At 38.1% G+C, this 19,375-nt stretch overlaps 1 protein-coding gene across 3 annotated transcripts in view; it reads right to left on the reverse strand.

The window, feature by feature from the left end:
- The window catches only part of Col12a1 (collagen type XII alpha 1 chain), a 120,439-nt gene that overhangs the window by 93,900 nt on the left and 7,164 nt on the right, over nt 1–19,375 (reverse strand). For 2 of the 3 annotated variants that reach the window (XM_012514611.2, XM_023700822.1), the window contains exons 3-11: nt 14,597–14,713; nt 12,193–12,336; nt 11,715–11,774; nt 9,776–10,039; nt 9,434–9,598; nt 8,599–8,772; nt 5,626–5,916; nt 4,471–5,073; nt 2,628–2,900 (exon numbers count right to left, since the gene is read on the reverse strand). The exons of the other annotated variant lie outside the window; for it this stretch is intronic. In XM_012514611.2, the coding sequence (XP_012370065.1) occupies nt 2,628–2,900; nt 4,471–5,073; nt 5,626–5,916; nt 8,599–8,772; nt 9,434–9,598; nt 9,776–10,039; nt 11,715–11,774; nt 12,193–12,336; nt 14,597–14,713 (2,091 nt within the window). The remainder of the gene's footprint in view (nt 1–2,627; nt 2,901–4,470; nt 5,074–5,625; nt 5,917–8,598; nt 8,773–9,433; nt 9,599–9,775; nt 10,040–11,714; nt 11,775–12,192; nt 12,337–14,596; nt 14,714–19,375) is intronic. 3 annotated transcript variants of the gene reach the window in all.

Here is a 19,375-nt window from a genome sequence, read left to right on the forward strand (position 1 = left end):
TATATGACTAGAGTAGCTACTACTCAAAAATCCTTTACATTGGGGTATGTGGGGGAGTGCTTAATGTTTATTTTACAGTTTGTTTTCACAAGAAGTTTTGTGGGAGGAGAAAGTAGTTCTATACATAACCAAAAAAGAAAAATACTCCCTGATCAAAGCAGCACCAAAACACTTGTAAACAAGGCAAACTTACTCAGCCTACTTAAGGCACAGAAATACTATTCATCAGAGCACAACTTTCCAAGAGTGGGGAGTGGGAAGGGTTTCAACCCAAGTTCTGGTGCCTTAACATGGCTAAGATTAGAGGTAATTTGCAATGCTCCAGCCTAGGTCACCTCTGCCTCAGCCTCTTACAGAAACCCAACACTGGCTTTCTCCCATTTTAAGAGCTAACACTGGAGCTGGTCAAATAGCTCAGCAGATTAAAGTGCCTGCTTAGGCAGATGCAGGGGCCAGAGTTCAATCCCCGGTGTGCTGTGCTAGCCCCACCCACTGGGGGCACTGAGAGAGTGATTTAGATTGGGCATGGTGGCACATGCCTATAATCCCAGCACTTGGGAGGCTGTAAACAGGAGGATCACTATGAGTCAAATCTTCGTAGTGAGACCCTGTATACCCTGTACTAAATACACTTAAAAAAAAAAAAAAGCGCTAACACTGCTAGGGACAAAGCCCTCTGGAGGATTAGTAGTCCAGTTAGGATATTAAACAGTCAACATTGTACTTTTCTCTGTTTTTACAGGAAGGTATCAGAAGTAAACAGGGGTATAGAATTCAACAGTTGGGCAGGGTATTTTACATTTTGTTTGAAAAATCTTTTACTCAAATTCCTTATTGGCACAACCATCGTGTCCCCATCTAGAAGTGCTCAGGGAAAAGGGCCAGGCCCATCAAGCGTCAGTGGTCATTACAGAAACTCAACAGAAGACCATATTGTAGATGAACTTCCAGTCTCCCGAAACACCAAAATCGTAACAGAACACCTTAGGCCATTTTGTTTATTTTTTAGTCCTGGGTCAGAACTGCACCTAACCATGCCCAGAGAAAAGATAAAAATCTTATTAGAAAGCTATTTCAGAGAAAAACAGATTCTCTGGCTTTTTTCAACAAAGTCTGTTGATGTATGCCAATCTTGCCTACAAACACTGCTTAGCAACAGTCTTCAATTCCTCCCACTGCTTTTTTGGGCTTTGTCTCTCTTATCTCCAGTCAGGAAGAATAATGTACATCTATAGTAACAGTTGCTATGTTAAGAGTAACAGCTTCATCTTCATCGTCCCCTATTCAAATTAAACTGATGTCTTTAAATGTCAAAAGTAATGAATCACATCAAAATATATTCCATTCTATCCAGTAAAGAGGATCCATCTATACAAGTAGACCTTAAAATATTGGTAAAATTAGCACACTGTGTCATGCAACACCAGTCACAACAGTGAAAAGAAGGAAGCAAAGCAAATACTTATCAACGGATGGTTAAATAAGATGGGATCGATATATACAACAGACTAACATCCAGCTTTCAAAATAAAAGAAATCCTGATACAAATAGCAACATGGGGGAACCCTGAAGACATTACACCAAGTGAAGTAAGCCCAAAACAAAGGGTCACGTACCATATGAATCCCTCCCAAGGCTGCACATAGAACTAGCAAAGCCATAGAGGCAGAGAGTGGAATGGTGGTCCCCAGGAGCAGGGGGACTAGGAAATGGGGAATTGTGGTCTAATAGCTATAGACTTGTAGCTCCACACACTCTGGAGATAGACTGTGGAGATGGTAGCATGGAAAATAATTATACTTAATGTTACTGAAATGTACATTTGAAATGACTAAAATAATATATTTTACTATAGTTTTTAAAAGGAAGATAACATACAATCTTTTATGGCAGGTGTGTGTGTGTGTGTGTGTGTGTGTATCTGTGTATCTGCCATTGGCTCCTTTAGCAATGGCAAATGGAACATTTAAACTACGATAAGGCTGGTGAGATAGCTCAGTGGTCTAAAGTGCCTGCTCAGGCAAGCTTAGGCAAGTGCAGGGACCACAGGTTTGATCCCCCACACTACATGCCATGCCAGTCCAGCCCCCAGGGCAGGCTGAGTCAGCCACATACGCCAAAAGAATAAAATAAATAAAATATGATATTACTGAAATGCAGGGCAGCAAAAGATGGATGAGTAGTACTTCAAAAGTGAATTCCAGACTGGGCGTGGTGATGCACACCTGTAATCCCAGCTCTTGGGATGCTGTAAACAGGTGGATCACTACGAGTCTGATGTAGTAGTGAGACCCTGAACACCCTGTAGACCTTTCCCTAAGAAAATATAAAATAAATAAATAAATAAATAAATAATAAATAAAAGTGAATTCCATAATTATCAACAATTTTCATTGTTTATGAAACTCAAATATCCAAGTAAATCTAAAAGTTTTATTTAACGATCTTTTTCTTAAAAAAAAAAAAAAGATTTATGAATAAATGTATTTTTAAAGGGGCCAAATCCTACAAAGGCCTTCACAGTTCTGGACTATGAAGCAGATGGTATGACAAACTGAAACTTTGTTCTACAATAAATAGCTAGCTCCTGAACCCCCCCCCCCCCCGGGTGGCTGCCCCGTCCCACCTTCCTGGGTAGTCTCTTCTCCAGCTGCAGGAATGCTGAAGCCTTCGTCATACTCCGCGGTCACGTTCACCACATACAGCGTCTCTGGCTTCAGGTTGTTGAGCACAACGCTGGTGCTCAAGGCTGGCTCCACCACGGTGACCCTGTCATCCCCCGTGGCCTCTTTGTATGTGATGTGATAGGAAAGTACATTGTCCCCTGCTGGATCCCAGTTGGCTTTGAAGCTATACGAAGTCACCTCAGAAAAACTAAGATTCTTTGGAGGCACATAAGCTGTTTAAAGAGAGAGAGAGAGAGAGAGAGAGAGAGAGAGAGAGAGAGCTTAAAAATTTTAAACCCATAAAACAAAATGGCTAATGACTATCTTTCTGAAATGACATATATTCACTCGGGAGAAAAGTCATCAAAACCAACATACTGAGTGATCCCGCCATGCATGACCTGAGGGAGGCAGTCACTCCCTCACAGCCTTGCGCAGCACTTGTAATTGTCTGTCTTGAGCATCCTGGTGCTGTTATAAACACCTATTCAAAACAGAGTGTAATTTTTGAGCTCTTTAAAGACAAAGCAGTGATAGACTGGCCCTAGCCACACGCGCAATATTAGAACAGTAGGTCTAAAAGTTTCCCACTCACCCCACTCAACCATGCTGACAGATATCTAAGAACACAATGAAGGAATTTTTCGGTTTGCTTTTTTTTATATTTAGTACAGGGTCTATAGGGTTTTACTACATAGATTGGACTCATAGCTATTCTCCTGTTTTCAGCCTCCCAAATGCTGGGATTACAGTTGCATGCTACGATGCCCAGTCTCAATTGTGTCTCAGCGCACCCTGGGTGCGGGGCTGGCACGGCATGCCAGGGATCGAACCCCAGTCCCTGTGCTTGCCTATGCTGGTGCTTTAGTCTGCTGAGCTATCTGGCTGGCCCAAAATGACGGAATTTTTCTTAAGGACAGGGTATTTATTTCTCAAACTAAGCCTTCAGCAAACTAAATCTCTAGTGCTCTCCTTAGGGGACATGCCAATAAACTAGAGAGCTATTAGAGCACAAAGTTATTAACAAAGAAAGCAGTACATAAAAACATCGTGCAAGTGAGAATGAGCATGTGTATTATAATGCTAGAACTCTTAAGGAAGTCTTGCTGAAAAGAGTGGGCTTTCGACAGTAAAAGAGAATGAAGATAGAACTGGGTGTGGTGGTGCGTTCCTATAATCCCAGCGCTTGGGAAGCTGAAAACAGGAGGGTCACTATGACTCCAAGCTGTGTAGTGAAACCCTGTGGACCTTGTACTAAATACATAAAAAAAAAGAGAGAATGAAGATAAATGAAAATGAGAAACTCCAGATGTGTGAAACACTGCCCCAGTGTGATACAGAAAAAGGAATGCATAGAAAGATTCAAAGGTGTAAGTCTATGTTCTAGTAGCCTTTGGTCCAAAGGATGTAGCTCAATCTCCAGCACACAGTGGTTCTTCTTAAATGATTACTGCCTATGCCAAATAGGTGTCCAGATCTACCTGAGAGTCTAGGAAAAAACCACCTGACGGGGGCTGGGAGATAGCTCAGTAGAGTAAGTGCTTGCCTGGCAAGTGCAAGGGCCTAAGTTCAATCCCTGGTTCTACCAAAAATAAAATGAAATATAAAATCAAATCAAAACCATCTGATGACTGTTATGGGTAAGCAGCTTTTCAAAGAAATAATCCACACCCAGGAGAGAGCCACACATCAGGAGTAAATAAAATAAGTTCAGTGATTTTCAATAACATAGGAACAGAAGAAGTATATTGCCCCACAGTGTTACCTTCCAAAGGCTTTGCTCATGAACAAAGCTATACTAACCTTTTTTCTTTATTGCTGCCAATTCTTGTTCAATTCTAAGACAGATAGACTGTGTGAGCTCAAAAGATATCCTCTGGAAAGCATCAAAGTCTTCCACTGTGAACACGTGGGTCTCGGCGGGAGGAGAGGCAATGGCTTCCAGCTCTGAGCGAACGGCATCCTTCACACCAACCGCAAAGATTTCAACGTCTGAATTTCTCAGTTTTATGGCAGGATCTCTGAAAGCATCAGATGATTTCCCATCCGTGATGAGAATCATGACCTTTGGTACATTGCTTCTTGAACCCTTGTTAGGTACAAATATCTTCTCTCTGACATAAGTCATGGCTTTGCCAGTGTTCGTAGATCCTCCTCTGTAGGGGAAGGTGTTTATTGCTTTAATTATATCTTCTACTCTGGTAAATTCTTTCAAAGTGAACTCAGTGTGAGGATCTCTGCTGTACTGTACAAGGCTTATCTGGACTCTATTTGGTGAAATCTCAAAACTCTTTGCGAGAACTTCCAAAAAGGCTCGAACTTTAACAAAGTTTGCAATTCCAATGCTATAGGACCCATCGACCAAAAATACAATGTCAGCTTTTATATCCACACCACGTGAGCACTCTGTAAAGTGAAAGAAAGTCCAGTAAGTATCAAAAGATATGAATAAATCAATAAAAGAGAGATATCTGCCTTTCTTAGTTTCTTTCTCTTTATTATGATTTTTTTTTTCATTTATGTATTTAGGGTGTACAGGTTCTCACTACATAGCTTGGACTCATTGTGATCCTCCTGTTTTCAGCCTCCCTAGCACTAGGATTTTAGGGGTGCGCTACCACGCCTGGACTTGGTGGCCGGCTCAGCATGGCATGCAGGACCGGGGATCGAGCCCTGGTCCCAGCCCTTGCCAAAGGAGGTGCTTAGTGCGCTGAGTTATCTCGCCGGCCTTATAGATGTTAACTCTTATTATTTGCCCCAATTCACCTCCACATATGCATATTCAGCCCTAGCTAGAGCTCTCTCTTTTCCTTTTCTCTCTGCCCTCCAATCCTAAGCATGCTCCTCTCAAAGAAAATCATTGCAGATATTCTGTTTAAAACAAAGTCTGAGCCAGGAGGGTATTCTGTCAAGAATGACCTACACATATCCCAACTCAAGGGTGTCCTATTAACTTACCCACTTGAACCTTCATGGGCTGAGTCTTTTCCATTATTGAAATGGGCTCACTAGAGGTCAGTCCCTTCATAGCAGACACACTGATCTGGTATTCCATGTCTGCAGACAGGTCACGGACATTGAGCATGGTTGTTTTTGGTCCCACGCTCAAAGCATGATGTCGACCACCCACGGCCATTGGGTTGAGGAGGATTTTGTAGCCAGTCACTGGGCTGGGTGATGGATCCCACCTTAGTTTAATGTATTTTGATGAGACTTCAGTAGCAACCAAATTGGAAGGAGGCTCAACAACTAAAAAGTAACAAGAAGATAGTAGTTAATAGCAACTAGATTCAACGCTGTTGATCAAGTCACAGACTTCGGAAAGGCTGGATCTTCAATTCTCCGTATTTAAATTAATGGTGAATAGGTCAAGCACACTTTTCGGACACACTCTCTCCTCTAATTCCACCTGTACCTAACAAACCCAAAGTAACCAGCGTCTCATTTTTATTCAGGTTGCTGAAAAGCTTAGAGACAAGGAAAGTCTTAGGAAGAAACTAGTGGCTGGGACATCTGCTGTCTGACCCTTCTCTGGAGCTGAGATTTCCATTCCGGTTTGGGCATTTCACTCGTTACCTTTGTTTTCCCATCTCAAAGTCTGCATAGCCTTGGCTGGCAATGCAGTGGGCACTTGTCTAACATGCACCATGGCCCTGCATTTAATCCTGAGCAACACTAAGAAAAATATAAAAATAAATAAATGCATTCCCAAGTCAGAACTTGATAAGGATATGTTAAATCAACAATTTGCACAATTATTTATAAAATTTTCTTCTTTTACATTGTAAAGGAATAATTGTGATCATTAAAAAGTATTTTAACTAACAAGAAAGAATAAGCATTTAATAGTTAGGACATGATAAGATATTTTATAATTTTAAACAACTCTAATCCCACTTAATTCAGAGTGAGAAAAAAAGTTCAATTATGTTCAAAGTTCGACCAAACAGGTGAAATAATGGTTTACCACATGCATATGGGTATGTAAATATTGATAATTTACCAATCTTTTATTCTTTTTCACTATAGAACGTAATTGTATATTTAACAATTAAGTTATTTGAAGATATTTCAGACAAGTATTCAAAATTCTAGATACAGAAGTGCAATCAACTGCCCTGAAAATATAGTACGTAAAGTGGTTACAAGAACAGGCAGAAGTCTATTCATCAGCTCAAAAAAAAGCAATCAGATGTACTGCATGAGGCTGAGGAGACAGCTTGGCAGTCTAAGCATCTGCCTGCCAGCACAAGGACCCAGGTTTGATGCCCAGTACCACAGGCTGTGCCAGCCCAGGAATCCTGGGCACACCATGCCGGCTCTGAAACCAGGTATGGTGTCACATGCCTGTAATCTCAGCACTGGGGAGGCTGAAACAGGAGGATCACCATGAGATCTTGTACTAAATACACAAAAAAGTGAAAGATTAAAAAAGATGATGTAGTGCATGAATGATATTCAAATGAGAAGCCATGGGAGCAACAGATGTGGCAGCTGGGTGTTCGGTGAAATCTCCTGAGTGATGCAGGGACAGCACAGGGAACAGAAGGCCGAAGGGACAGGGGTGAACAACGGTGGCATGACCCTGTCCCTCACAGGAGGTTCAGAGAGTTCACAAGATCAGCCTTCCTGGCCTACATGCAACTGCACCTCACCAAGTAATTCACATGTTTACAAGCTGATCATCAGTCAATCAATTAGTCAATCAATCAATAAAAGATGAGCTCAGAGAGGAAACTGGCAGTGGGGAAAGACCAGTTTTATAATACGGAACAAAAAGTTCAAGTTGCAGAGTCCATGAAGAATGGGAAGAGGTTGTGAAGAGTTCAGAGTGAGAGGCAGTGAACACTGCTGAAAAGTCTTGGGGTTTGGAGAATAATCCATTCGTATGATCGAGGAAGTAACTATTTAGAAATTGTCTTTAATCATTTGTCAATTTTCAGAGTGGAGAACAATCATGCAAAAATATGAAAGGCTTTGAATTGTGACGTGTCATGATCTAAATGATGCCTGTGAAATGTCTTTTGCAAACGCCTCTTCCTTTCATGACAACTGATAGAATGAGTAAAATGTTCCAATTTGAGAGTATCAATTTGATCTTTGCAATATTTTTAAAAGCTTTTAAGCAGAGTGTGATGATGGAAAGCCCTTGTGATAGCCAACAAATAGAAACAAGGTTGTTACTAAGTCATAGATACTAAAGTAAATCTTCTTTCTAGCCTAGCAATGCTTAAGCTGGAGGGTGAGATAATTTTAAGAAGTAGCAGTAGAGCCTGACTATGGACAGACAACATGCATAAGAGGTTCTTTATAAGGAGAGCAAGTCAAAACTTGTTTTTTCTAATTTTTTATTTTATTTTATTTTAGGGAAGAGTCTGCAGGATATTCAAGGTCTCAGTACTAGATCAGACTCATAGTGATCCACCTGTTTACAGCCTCCCAAGAGCTGAGATTACAGGTGTGCGCCACCACCCCAGTCTCAATTACTATCTCAGCCCACCCTGGGGGCAGAATCAGCACAGCAGGCCCAGGGATCGAACCCCCAGCCCCTGTGCCTGCTTGCAGGTGCTTTAATCTGCTGAGCTATTTGGCCAGCCCTTGTTTCTTCTAACTTTTAAGAAATTTACAATGGTAGAAATTTTATTGAGCTGGAGAGATAGCTCAGTGGCATAAGCACCTGTCTGGCAAGTTCAAAGTCCTGAGTTTGATCCCCAGGACCCCCCCAAAAAAGTATTTAATCTTCCATGGTGGGGGGGGGTAGTATAAATGGCATTACCAAGCTAAATGCTGAAAAAGCAATGGAGTATAAAGTTGGATAGTCACTGGAGCATGCAGGCAAGTAGATGTGTGTCTACTTCCAGGATGTCTGTAAAGCCACACATGCTCTCAAATCTTGGCACCCGAGAAACTCTCAACAAGCAACACACTCACCTTCTTCTCCACTAACCAGTTCACCAAGCTGTTCATCGACACCTGTGCACACCTGGGAGATGATCTCATTCTGAATGTCCACAATTCCATCAAAATTGGCCACATTGAAAACATGGTTCAGAGAAGGTGTGGATGCAATTTGTTTCAGCTCTTTTGCATCTGCAGCTTTAATACCTTAAAAGAAGAGGCCAAGGATCTATTGAAATGGGAAAGGTGTCAATCTGAAGAGCCCCTTTGTTTGCTCCATCTTTCAGAACTAAGCCATCTTCCAACCCTCATTACATCATCAGCCAGAACTGCTTTATTTCCTAACAAATGCAAAAGTGTTCAGACAGAAAGGGCATTTTATAATTTCACATAAAGTGCCCCGCCAAAGAGGCAATGAGTGTTTACTAAGCAGAGGGAGCCCTCAATCCAACCATGTCATCATTTGTCTCTGCCACATAATGAGAATACATTCTTTTGCAGAATCCTGACAGAGCTGGAACCTTCAGAATTCCTCGAGCATTACATAATGTAGGAAACACATAAAAAAATTTAATGAAAATCCAAGAAGAGTCTTATTAGAATGACTGGCCCAGGATTCTTTGAACAGTAGAGAGCTGGCAAAGAATGGGGATATCACCTCACCTGTTGCACATGCTAAGGGAATTTACATGTGGGAAAGAGGATAAGCAGAATTTTTACTCACAGACAATTTGGCTTGATACTATACTTTAAAACACAGTAAACCTTTCCAATAGCATCCTTGTCTGAGAAATCAATTTTTCATCTTCCTACTTAATATACATATTGAAATCATTCTAGAATATACTAATTAGGCAACCTAACTTACCCAAAGAGAACACTTCAACTCCAATATCACGAAGTTCTCGTGCTGGAATTTCTACTTCATCCTGGGATTTGCCATCCGTAATAATAATTGCCACTTTAGGAAAGCCAACTCTTGCTCCAGCAGATTCGGTGAAAGTGTTTTTCACCAAATAATCAATAGCATCCCCTGCAGGGAAGAGGAACATGTTCATCTGCTTTATGCTACTCAATTTTGCCCGAGTTGAAAACTATGTGATCAGTTTCAAAGAAGGTATTAAACACATGACAGCTGAGCAATGCTTAATTTCTTTTCAAGACAGATATTTCCTTTGTCATGCTTTTTAGTGAAATTAGTGAAACATACCTGTCATTGTATTGCCACCTTTGTATGGGATTTTTTTAATTGCAGCAAGAAGATCATCCCTTTGGTAGTATTGATTTAAGTTAAATTCAGTCCTGGTATCAGAGCTGTACTGAACAACTCCAACCCTTGTCTTCTCCTCCCCAATGTCAAAAGCAGACACAAGAGCAGCAATAAAGTCTAAAATGTACTTGAAATTATTTCTTCCCACACTCCATGAGCCATCCACGAGGAAAACTAAGTCAGTCCAGGCACTGACAGAGCATTCTGAAATACATTTGACATCTTTTTAAAATGTTGCATTATTAACTCAATCCATCCTTAAGAAATATAAGCTAACACGGCAAAAATGTTGTCCTTTAAAATCATTCCCTTCCTATACTTAGTGATGCTTCTTCATCCACACGCAGAAGAGAACATAAAACTTTATTAGCACCCACAGAACTGTGCTCAAGGTCTTCACCAAGACGCACCTGGGAGCTAGCTGTCTTTGTGTCACTATACAAGATATCAGACAAGAAGAGAAATAATTGTAGCCATGACATGCTTGAGGAGAATACCAGTCAAGATAGAATACCAACCTATTGCATTGAAGTGCTTTAAGGGTACCACATGCAGCCTTATTTTTTTGTTTGTTTGTTTGTTTTGGCTTTTTTTTTTTACATAAATTAACCCATTTATTATAGACTAGGGATGTCTCAAATAGTAAGAGCTTCTACTGGTCTTTCAGTTCCTTCAGTCTTCTGATGGCTGACTTGACTATGGCAGCAGAAATCTGTATTTGTGACTTTCTTTTCTTTTCTTCATGGGTACTGGGAAGTGAACTCAGGACCTTATGCTTGCCAAGCAGGTACTGTGCCACTGAGCTATCCCTCCAACCCCAGCAATTTGTGTTTGTAAGACGATGCTAAATTTATTTCCTGAAAATGTTTGAGTCCTTGTAGATAGCTGAGCTAGGAAGAGAACGAGAGGGTCCTGGAAAGTTTTGAAATCCAGATGCACAGCCAAGGAGATAGCTCAGTAGAATAAGTACCTGCTGGGCAAGCACAGGGTCCTGAGTTCAATCCCCGGTACCACACACAACAAAAAAAAAAAAAAAAAAGAGAGAAATCTAGATACAAGTTGCATGCTTAAATAATTTTTGCACACTGTTTAATAGGACAATTTAAGTCTGTTAAAAAGTCTACAATTAGCATAACGCTTTGATTTAGCATAAATATTGATGCCACGGGGAAAGTATTAGCATTGTAACTTCACATTATAAACCTCACTTCAGATTATGTACTAGACAAATGAAAGAATGATAAAGAGATTGGATAAAGAAGTTTGTGTTTACAATCTTTTTCTTGTTATTCTGGGATGCAAATCCAGTTTTCACAAAGTAGCAAAATAAGACATCCAAGAAACCCCTTAGGAGTCCATACTAGTAAGGCAGATAAAGCCATGCAAGACAAAAAGAGGCTAATAACCATGAAACCGACCCTAAATGAAACTGCTTTCATTTAATTACACCAGCTGCACTAATTTATCACAGTTATCTTAGAGAAACTCTATAGAGAAGATTGGAAAAGCTGCCATTGACTCAGAAAATATCAGCACCCCAGAGATGAGCACAACACCACTTAGCCTTTGAACAGGGCCTTCCTGCTAAATGAGTTGCTTCAACACTAATGGGGAGTGTTTCTCCAGCCTTGTATTTCTCACATATCCCTACATGCCACTTCTTTTTATCAGTTTATCTTAGAATAAAAAATTAGCTAGAAAATCAGACTTTATTATAATGATCTAATTATAGATTTTTCATACTGCCTGTGCTTCTCCTAGATAAAGCTTATAGAAAGGAATAGAAGAATAAGATTGATTTTTGCATATAACTGGAACATCTTTACATGTTACTGACTACTACAAACAAATTCATGCCAAAATAGAGAGAAACACTCACTTTGTATCTCTTTTTTTCCAGGTTTCTTTTCCTCTAGCTTTGATGAACCACCTGTTTGAACTGAATGAAACCTAGTTGTTACAAAGGGAAATGAAACCAAACAAACAATTCATAGTAAGAAATAAATATACTGTTTTTGTCCATTGTCTTTCAAATGATTGTGCCTGGAGGATCAGACTGCCAAGTGAGCAAACCCTTTGTAATTAACTGTTATTACTGAAAATTTAGAGATATTTCAAAAAGACTTTAACATTATTGCCTAGCAAAGTTTAATATTTTAAATAATTTTCCTTCAGAACATTTGTGCTACTTCCAGAGACCTAGAATGAATTCTTTACATCCACTAATAATTAGAGTCACAGAAGAATTGATAATGTTCATATAAATTAACTGTAGAACAGGAAATTAAATTTGAAATTGGGAAAAATCTTCTGCTAAAGAAAAATACAAAAATACTTGAATATATTTATAAGCTTACTTGTTAGTTGGCCTATAACTGGCACACTTTCTTCTACTTCATCATATGAAGTTATTGTCACCACATACTCTATTTCAGGTATAAGATCTGATAATAAAGTTTCAGTGGTACTGGCTGCAAGGGTAAATTCTTTGGTGGGACCATCTAGAAATATAGAAAAGTAAAATATGAACACAACATATTTTAAAATATAACACAAACCAATATACTATAATTTTCAGATGTATTAAAAATCTGAAAAATTCAATGTACTTTTCCTCTGTATTTAAGACACAGTCTACAGGGTGTACAGGGTCTCACTATGTAGATTGGACTCATAGTGATTCTCCTGTTTTCAGCTTCCCAAGTGCTGGATTACAGGCTTGTGCCACCATGCCCAGTCTCAGTCGCCATCTCAGTGTATGTAGGTGAGGCCAGCATGGCAGGCCGGGGATCAAACCCTGGCCACTGTGCTCTACCTAAGCAAGTGCTTTAGCCTGCTGAACTATCAGGCCAGCCCCGTATTTTTTCAAATAATCTAAACGTTGTTTTTAAACAGTCTTTTAAAAGCAGGACCTTGAATTTTAGAAATTCAATAAGTATATTGACATTGCTTTACTTGTTATAGTAATAGTCAATGCCTTTTAAGTCTCAGATTTCTTATAGATTAAAGGAATAGCAAACCAAAAACATCTTAGTGTTTTTAAAGACAAATGTACATAACCAACTTTTTATGAATTTTTATGAACAAAATACTTTCCCATTGTACTCGGGAGAACTAAAACAAAGAACAGAATTAAAATCAAGGGAAACAACCCTCATAGGTTTAAACTAATCCTTAATAAGAAACAACTTACATGGAAATAATATATCCTCTAAGATTAAATGAGTCTATAACTTAATAGGTAGTAACCATGCCCTTCTGAATTGACTTAATTTGGTATCAAACATTTCAAGGTACAATGTAATGAGCATTTATTATATAGTGACAATGTACTTCCTTCTAGATTCAGCTGATTTTTCAAATCAATCCAAAAATGCTGTAGTTCCTCAGGACTGTCTACTAATATTTTCAATTACATCAAATTTTCATTGAGACATTAGGAAAGGTAGCATGTGTAACAGAATCCTGAGAAGGACTCCTGATTCACCTGTGAAATATGCAAAAACAACCAGTATCCCAGAAGGCAGATATATGGTTTGATCAGTTTTGCATGCCTACATCTTGGTATTTGCATAAGAACTTTGACAATAATAATATGCAATGTAATAGCCATTGTTAATTTCCTGTCATCTTGGTTTGAAATTCTGTATTATTTTAACTGCTGCTTTCTCTTTAAAATAAAGAGACTTTGTGGATCTGAGGCATGGGGTACACCCTCTGAAAAGTTTCTAAGTGCTGGGAGATGGTAGCTTCCAATATCTGGAAACTGGACAGAACCTATTTGAACTGCTTTTTGTATTGGAAACATTGCATTTCTTAATGGCAAATATATCTGAGAAGTTCCAAAGAGGATAAAAGTAGGTTCTTGATCCTTTTTTAAGGTCTTACATCATATTTCTTTTAAAGTTCCTTGATTGAGGCCAGGGAGATAACTCAATAGAATAAGTGATTGCCTGACAAATGCAAGGGCCTGAGTTCAATCCCTGGTTCCACCAAAAAATAAAAATAATAAATAAATAAATAAATAAAGTTCCTTGATGAACTCTGGTATTTTTAGAGGCCAAAGGATAAGCAAAATGGCCCTAGTGACAAGTTGTTTTGCCATTATCTATCTCTACTGTCAGCCAGTGAAGACTTCTTGTACTTGGCCAGTGGAAATAATTAATTGTTCAATCCATCTTGCAATTAAAAGTTAATCAACAGACATTGGCTCTCCATACTTGGATACTATCACTGACACAAATGGTAAAAAGCTGAAGAACACTCAGAACAAGTTTTGCTTGGATTGAAGTTTGGTTTGGTTTCCCAGGTCTCAACCTAGGATCTACAGAATCCACCCACCCAAACTACATCATCACTCACTGTCATCCTAGAATGAAGTGACCTGACTCTAACATAGGTGGGATTCTGAGTAAGGCATAACAACTTCTTTGCTCAGTATGAACACCGTACCAAAATACCAAAAACATCAAAGTAATTAAAGAAGATTGCTAAATCTAAGAATTCTATTTGATATGATCAAAAATTACCAGCAATATCCTGAGCAGGATAAAAAAATATTAAAAGTCCATTTGTATTAATAGCACCTTAGCACAAAATAATCTTGTTAATAAAGCTCACACTGCAAAAGCAGAAGAGTGAGTTTTGACCTGGAACTCTGTAGTTCACTAAGTATCTGGCTATATAATTGTAGCTCCTTCATGATGAAATGGAAAGAGATAGGATGTTATGTCTTAAATCCCCCAATATCTTGAAAGTTACCTGTGGTAGGATCCACTGTTATTCTGTAACCCACAATTGGATCAACTGGTTTTCCCCATGACATATGCACAGTATTTTCATCTATAATTTTAAAATTCAAGTCTGAAGGTGGGTCAACTGCAAGAGAGAGAGTTGATATTACATTTTCCAACATCAAGAAATGGTCAGTATAATAAAGAATTGTGTGGAGCGAAGCTTACTAAAGTTGTCTTTGCATAAATTTGTTTCCAACAAATATGAAAGATATCTTGTTGGATAGGAATAAAGTTAAAAGCTGACAAGGTATGACAAAACGTCAGAGAGTATACATATTACAGAAGACAGCACAAAACACTTTTGATTCTTGAGTTGCTAGGTCATTCGAGAATGTCCAGCAAAATCAAGCATAATAGAAACATTTTGCTACAAGTACATACAAGTGCAATGAAATCACATATAATAACCACATATGCAAACAATTCACATAAAAATTAAAAGAATCTCAATACATGCTGAGTGCATTTTGAACAAGCATGCCAAATCACAACCTGCTTACAACCTGAGAAGTTAATTTAGAACATTGACATAGTATTTTTTTCCATAATGTAGAATGGACTCAATGATTTTTTTTTTGGTTCATTCTCTGCAGTACTGTCTTGTTATAAATTGTTGTTAGACACATCTCAGTCTGTGGCAGAGAAAAAGTATCTTAGTGAAAAGGATAAATCATAAGAAACATTATGTCTCACATGGAAATATACATTTAAATGTATATTTACAGTCATATAGACAAATATTCAAAAGAAATAGAAGGGACATTAATTTATAAGTATATGAACCGTGGTGTATAGATGTTTATAATACCAATATTCTGCCTGTTTACACCAACTTGCTTGTGTGTTTCCAAGGTGTAAACCAACACTATTATTCCCTTTGCAGCAGGTATACACCATACTAAAAATGGCATTTTAGGTTAAAATGCCAGTATGGTCCTTTGCAAAACAATGGTTAATTATGAAAAGACAACACCGATGTATATTTATGACATTTATTTACAGAACTTAAAGAAAAAAGTGAGAAAGACCAGCAACCTGAAGACACAACTGTGCGTATAAATTTGGATAAGTCAATGACAAGAATAACTGAGAAGTACAGAGAGGAATAGTTTACATACAAAACTGTACAGCCTCATGCATGTGTCAATGAAATGCTGACTTATTTTTAGTTTCTCACAATGAACAAAAGCCTCCATGTACAGTAGTCATTACACAAACACGCTTCAGAAATATTTTACAATGATATTCTGTCTGTAAGGTTCGTGCATCAACATGCAGCGTTGTACCGGTCACTGTCCGTGCATGGCCAACACGTGGAACGTTACTGTGCTACACAGGAAGCAGAGCCCTGCCATGGTGTTCAGTCACACACTATGAAAAGGTCTTAGTCTGAAAGTATTCCTCGTCACTTTGAATTTTTGCATTCATTTGGAGAGATTACAATCAACTTTTATAAGGGTCAATTGAAATACAATAGTAGTTCGAGACAGGAGTCATAGACTTTAACTGGAGTTAGAGATTTATAAAATATTAATAGTATGGTTTAATAGAAATACAACAAATTAAGAAAATTTTTGCTGTAATGAATTTCTGCTTCCATATCTAAAGATGATTATATTTTTATTGGATATACTAGTACAGAAATGAATGTTATTTTCTTATTATCCATACACAGGCAGTGAGATTAGATGTTTAATCTACATGCATATTTCAACGGCTCACCATTCTTCTGTCTGTAATCATTATTATGAAGTTTAGCTGAAATTATCGCTTAGTATAACACGCATGCGGCAGGTTAATAAGATAATGAAGAATATCATTATAAAGTATTCCTCCAATAGCAATGGCTCAGGACAAATTTAATGCAAAGGCAGACATAACTGGCCTGAGCATGCTCTGAAAAAAAAAAAAAAAAAAAAAAACCAGTACATGGAAAAACAGTACCACCAACCTTTGGAAGGAAATTGACCTGAAGCAGCGGACATTAGGTTAAAACTGCTGAAGGCCAGCAGCAGCCCACCTTGTGGATGTCCAAATGGCCAGGATTCCAGATAAACTGAAAAATTGACTGTGGGGAGAAGTCTTTAACATTTCAGAGGATCTTATGGTGCTCACAGAAACTCTTATGTGGCATTTCGGAATGGACATTTAAAAAAAAAAGGCCAAGCAGAGTGCGTAAAGTAGACAGCTGCTCTCTTCTTTCTTGCTGATTTTATCATGGGTACCAACTCTATGGATTGCCATTATACTTATACACTTTCATTTCATGGAAAAATAATAAAGTTGGTGTCAGTGTGTGATCCATGGGTATTTAAATTAAGTGAATTTTTTTTTGAATTTTGAAAATCTCCTCTATAGAGAATAACCCCCATTACACTGTAGGACAGTCCACATGGTCCTTAAAACAGTGTTGATGGCAGAATATTTCAAAGAGGACATAACAATATATGGCTTATAACTGCAGAGCACAGAGTTGTATAGAAGACTCTCAACCAAATGAAATTGAACTGCAATCATAAATAAATAACAATCTATGGATATTTATAAAACCTGAATACTTACAAAGACAAAAACTTTATGTATTTATAATTCTAATAGTTTAATTTTATACTTATGATAATGTTTTTATATCAAACACTTCTATGAAAGTCATTCTGATGAGTTTTTTATAATGGGAGAATTCAGGACATTTTAGGAGGGAGCTACTAGAATCTTTGTGAGTGTCTTGTAGATAGTCAGTGGATATATTGTCTATTTTCTTCCTTATGATAATGGTAAGTGTTATTATCTTTGTTTTACAGATGAAATTCAAAAGAGGACACCAAAACTAATAGGCAACAATACTTTTATCCCATAGTCAGGTCATAAAACATAGTTTCTACTGTCCACCTAGACCCTTGTACACTTAAGAACCAAATTCAGTAGTGTAGCAGGATACAAAGCCAACACTCAGAAATCAACAGCATTTCTCTACACAAAGAAAAAATGCACTGAGAAAGTAAGGAAATCATGCTTTTCATAATAACATTTTAAAAAGAGAAATATGAATCATTCTCACAAAGGAAGTAAAAGACTTATACAGTGAAAATTACAAAACTCTGAGAAGAGCTATTGAAGAGGATTTCAGAAAATGAAAGATATTCCTTGCTCCTGGATAGGAAGAATCAATATTGTGAAAATGGACATACTGTCCAAATTGTTATACAGAATCAACGCGATCCCAATTAAAATACCATTAGTATACTTCACAGATATAGAGAAAACATTGCAAAAATTCATCTAGAACCAGAAGAGTCCTAGAATAGCCAAAGCAATCCCAGGCAACAAAGGAAAGGCAAGAGACATCACAATCCCTGACTTGAAATTATACTACAAATCTGTTGTGACAAAATCAGCATGGCACTGGCAAAAAACAAGCAAACAAACAAAAAAAACAGACTCGAGGAACAGTAGAACAGATTAGAAGATGCAGACACAACTACAAACACATTCATCCATTTTATCTTTGATAAAAGGGTCAAACACATTCATTGGAAGTAATATAGCCTCTTTAATAAATGGTGCTAGAAAAACTGGCTTTCCACATGTCAAAGGCTAAAATTAGACCCATGTCTGTCACTATGCACTAAACTACAGTCAAAATAGATCCAACATTTAAATATTAAAACAGAAACATTAACTTTCCTGGAGGAGAAAGTAGGCAGAAATTTTAAAGGAATAGGGATAGGTAGAGAATTCATGAACAAAAACCGAATTGCATGGGAAATACTTCAAAGAATAAACAACTGGGATCTCATCTTTTTGAAGTTTCTGCACACGAAAAAAAAATCACCAACAGAATAAAAAGAAAATCCACAAATTGGGGAATAATTATAGCAAACTGTCCTTCACAAAAAAAGACTTCTACCTAGAACAGGTAAAGAATTTTTTTAAAATCAGGCCCCAAAATTGAAAGACCCAATCCAAAAATGAGAAACTGAGATGAACATACACTTTTCAAGTAGAAGAAATGCAAATGGTAAATAAACATGAAAAAATGTTCAACATCATTGGTCATTCCAGAAATGCAAATTAAAACAACACTGAGAATCCATCTCACCCAACAAAGAATGCCTATCATCAAGAAGTCAACCAATAACAAATGCTGGAGGAGCCATGGGGAAAAAGGAACCATCTCCATTGCTGATGAGATTGTAGACTGGTACAACCACTATGAAAATCAGTGTGGATTCCTCAAAAAACTAGGACTAGAGGTGTGATTTAACTCGACTATTCCCCTCCTAAAATTTTTTTCAGAAGAATTGAAAACACAGAGATACATGTGCACCCATGTTGATGGCAGCAGAATTTGTCATAATTAATCTCGGAAACATCACAAATGCCCATTACCTGAGGAATGGATTTTTAAAAAGATGTTGTATTTTTACACAATGGAATATTATTAGCTAGAAAAAGATAAACTTGATGCTTTTATAGGTAAATGGATGCAACTAGTGACTACACTCATAAGTGAAATAAATCAGGGGCCGGCCAAATAGCTCAGTGGATTAAAGCACCTGCTTTGGCAGACGCAGGGGCTGGGAGTTTCATCCCGGGCCTGCCGAGCTGGCCAGCCCCCGCCCCTGGGGTGTGCTGAGATGGCGATTGAGACTGGGTATGGTGGCATGTGCCTGTAATCCCAGCACTTGGGAAGCTGTAAACAGGAGGATCACTGAGTCCAATCTATGCAGTGAGACCCTGTACC

The sequence above is a fragment of the Octodon degus genome, unplaced genomic scaffold (assembly GCF_000260255.1).
Source record: "Octodon degus isolate 3935 unplaced genomic scaffold, OctDeg1.0 scaffold00001, whole genome shotgun sequence".
NCBI lineage: Eukaryota > Metazoa > Chordata > Mammalia > Rodentia > Octodontidae > Octodon > Octodon degus.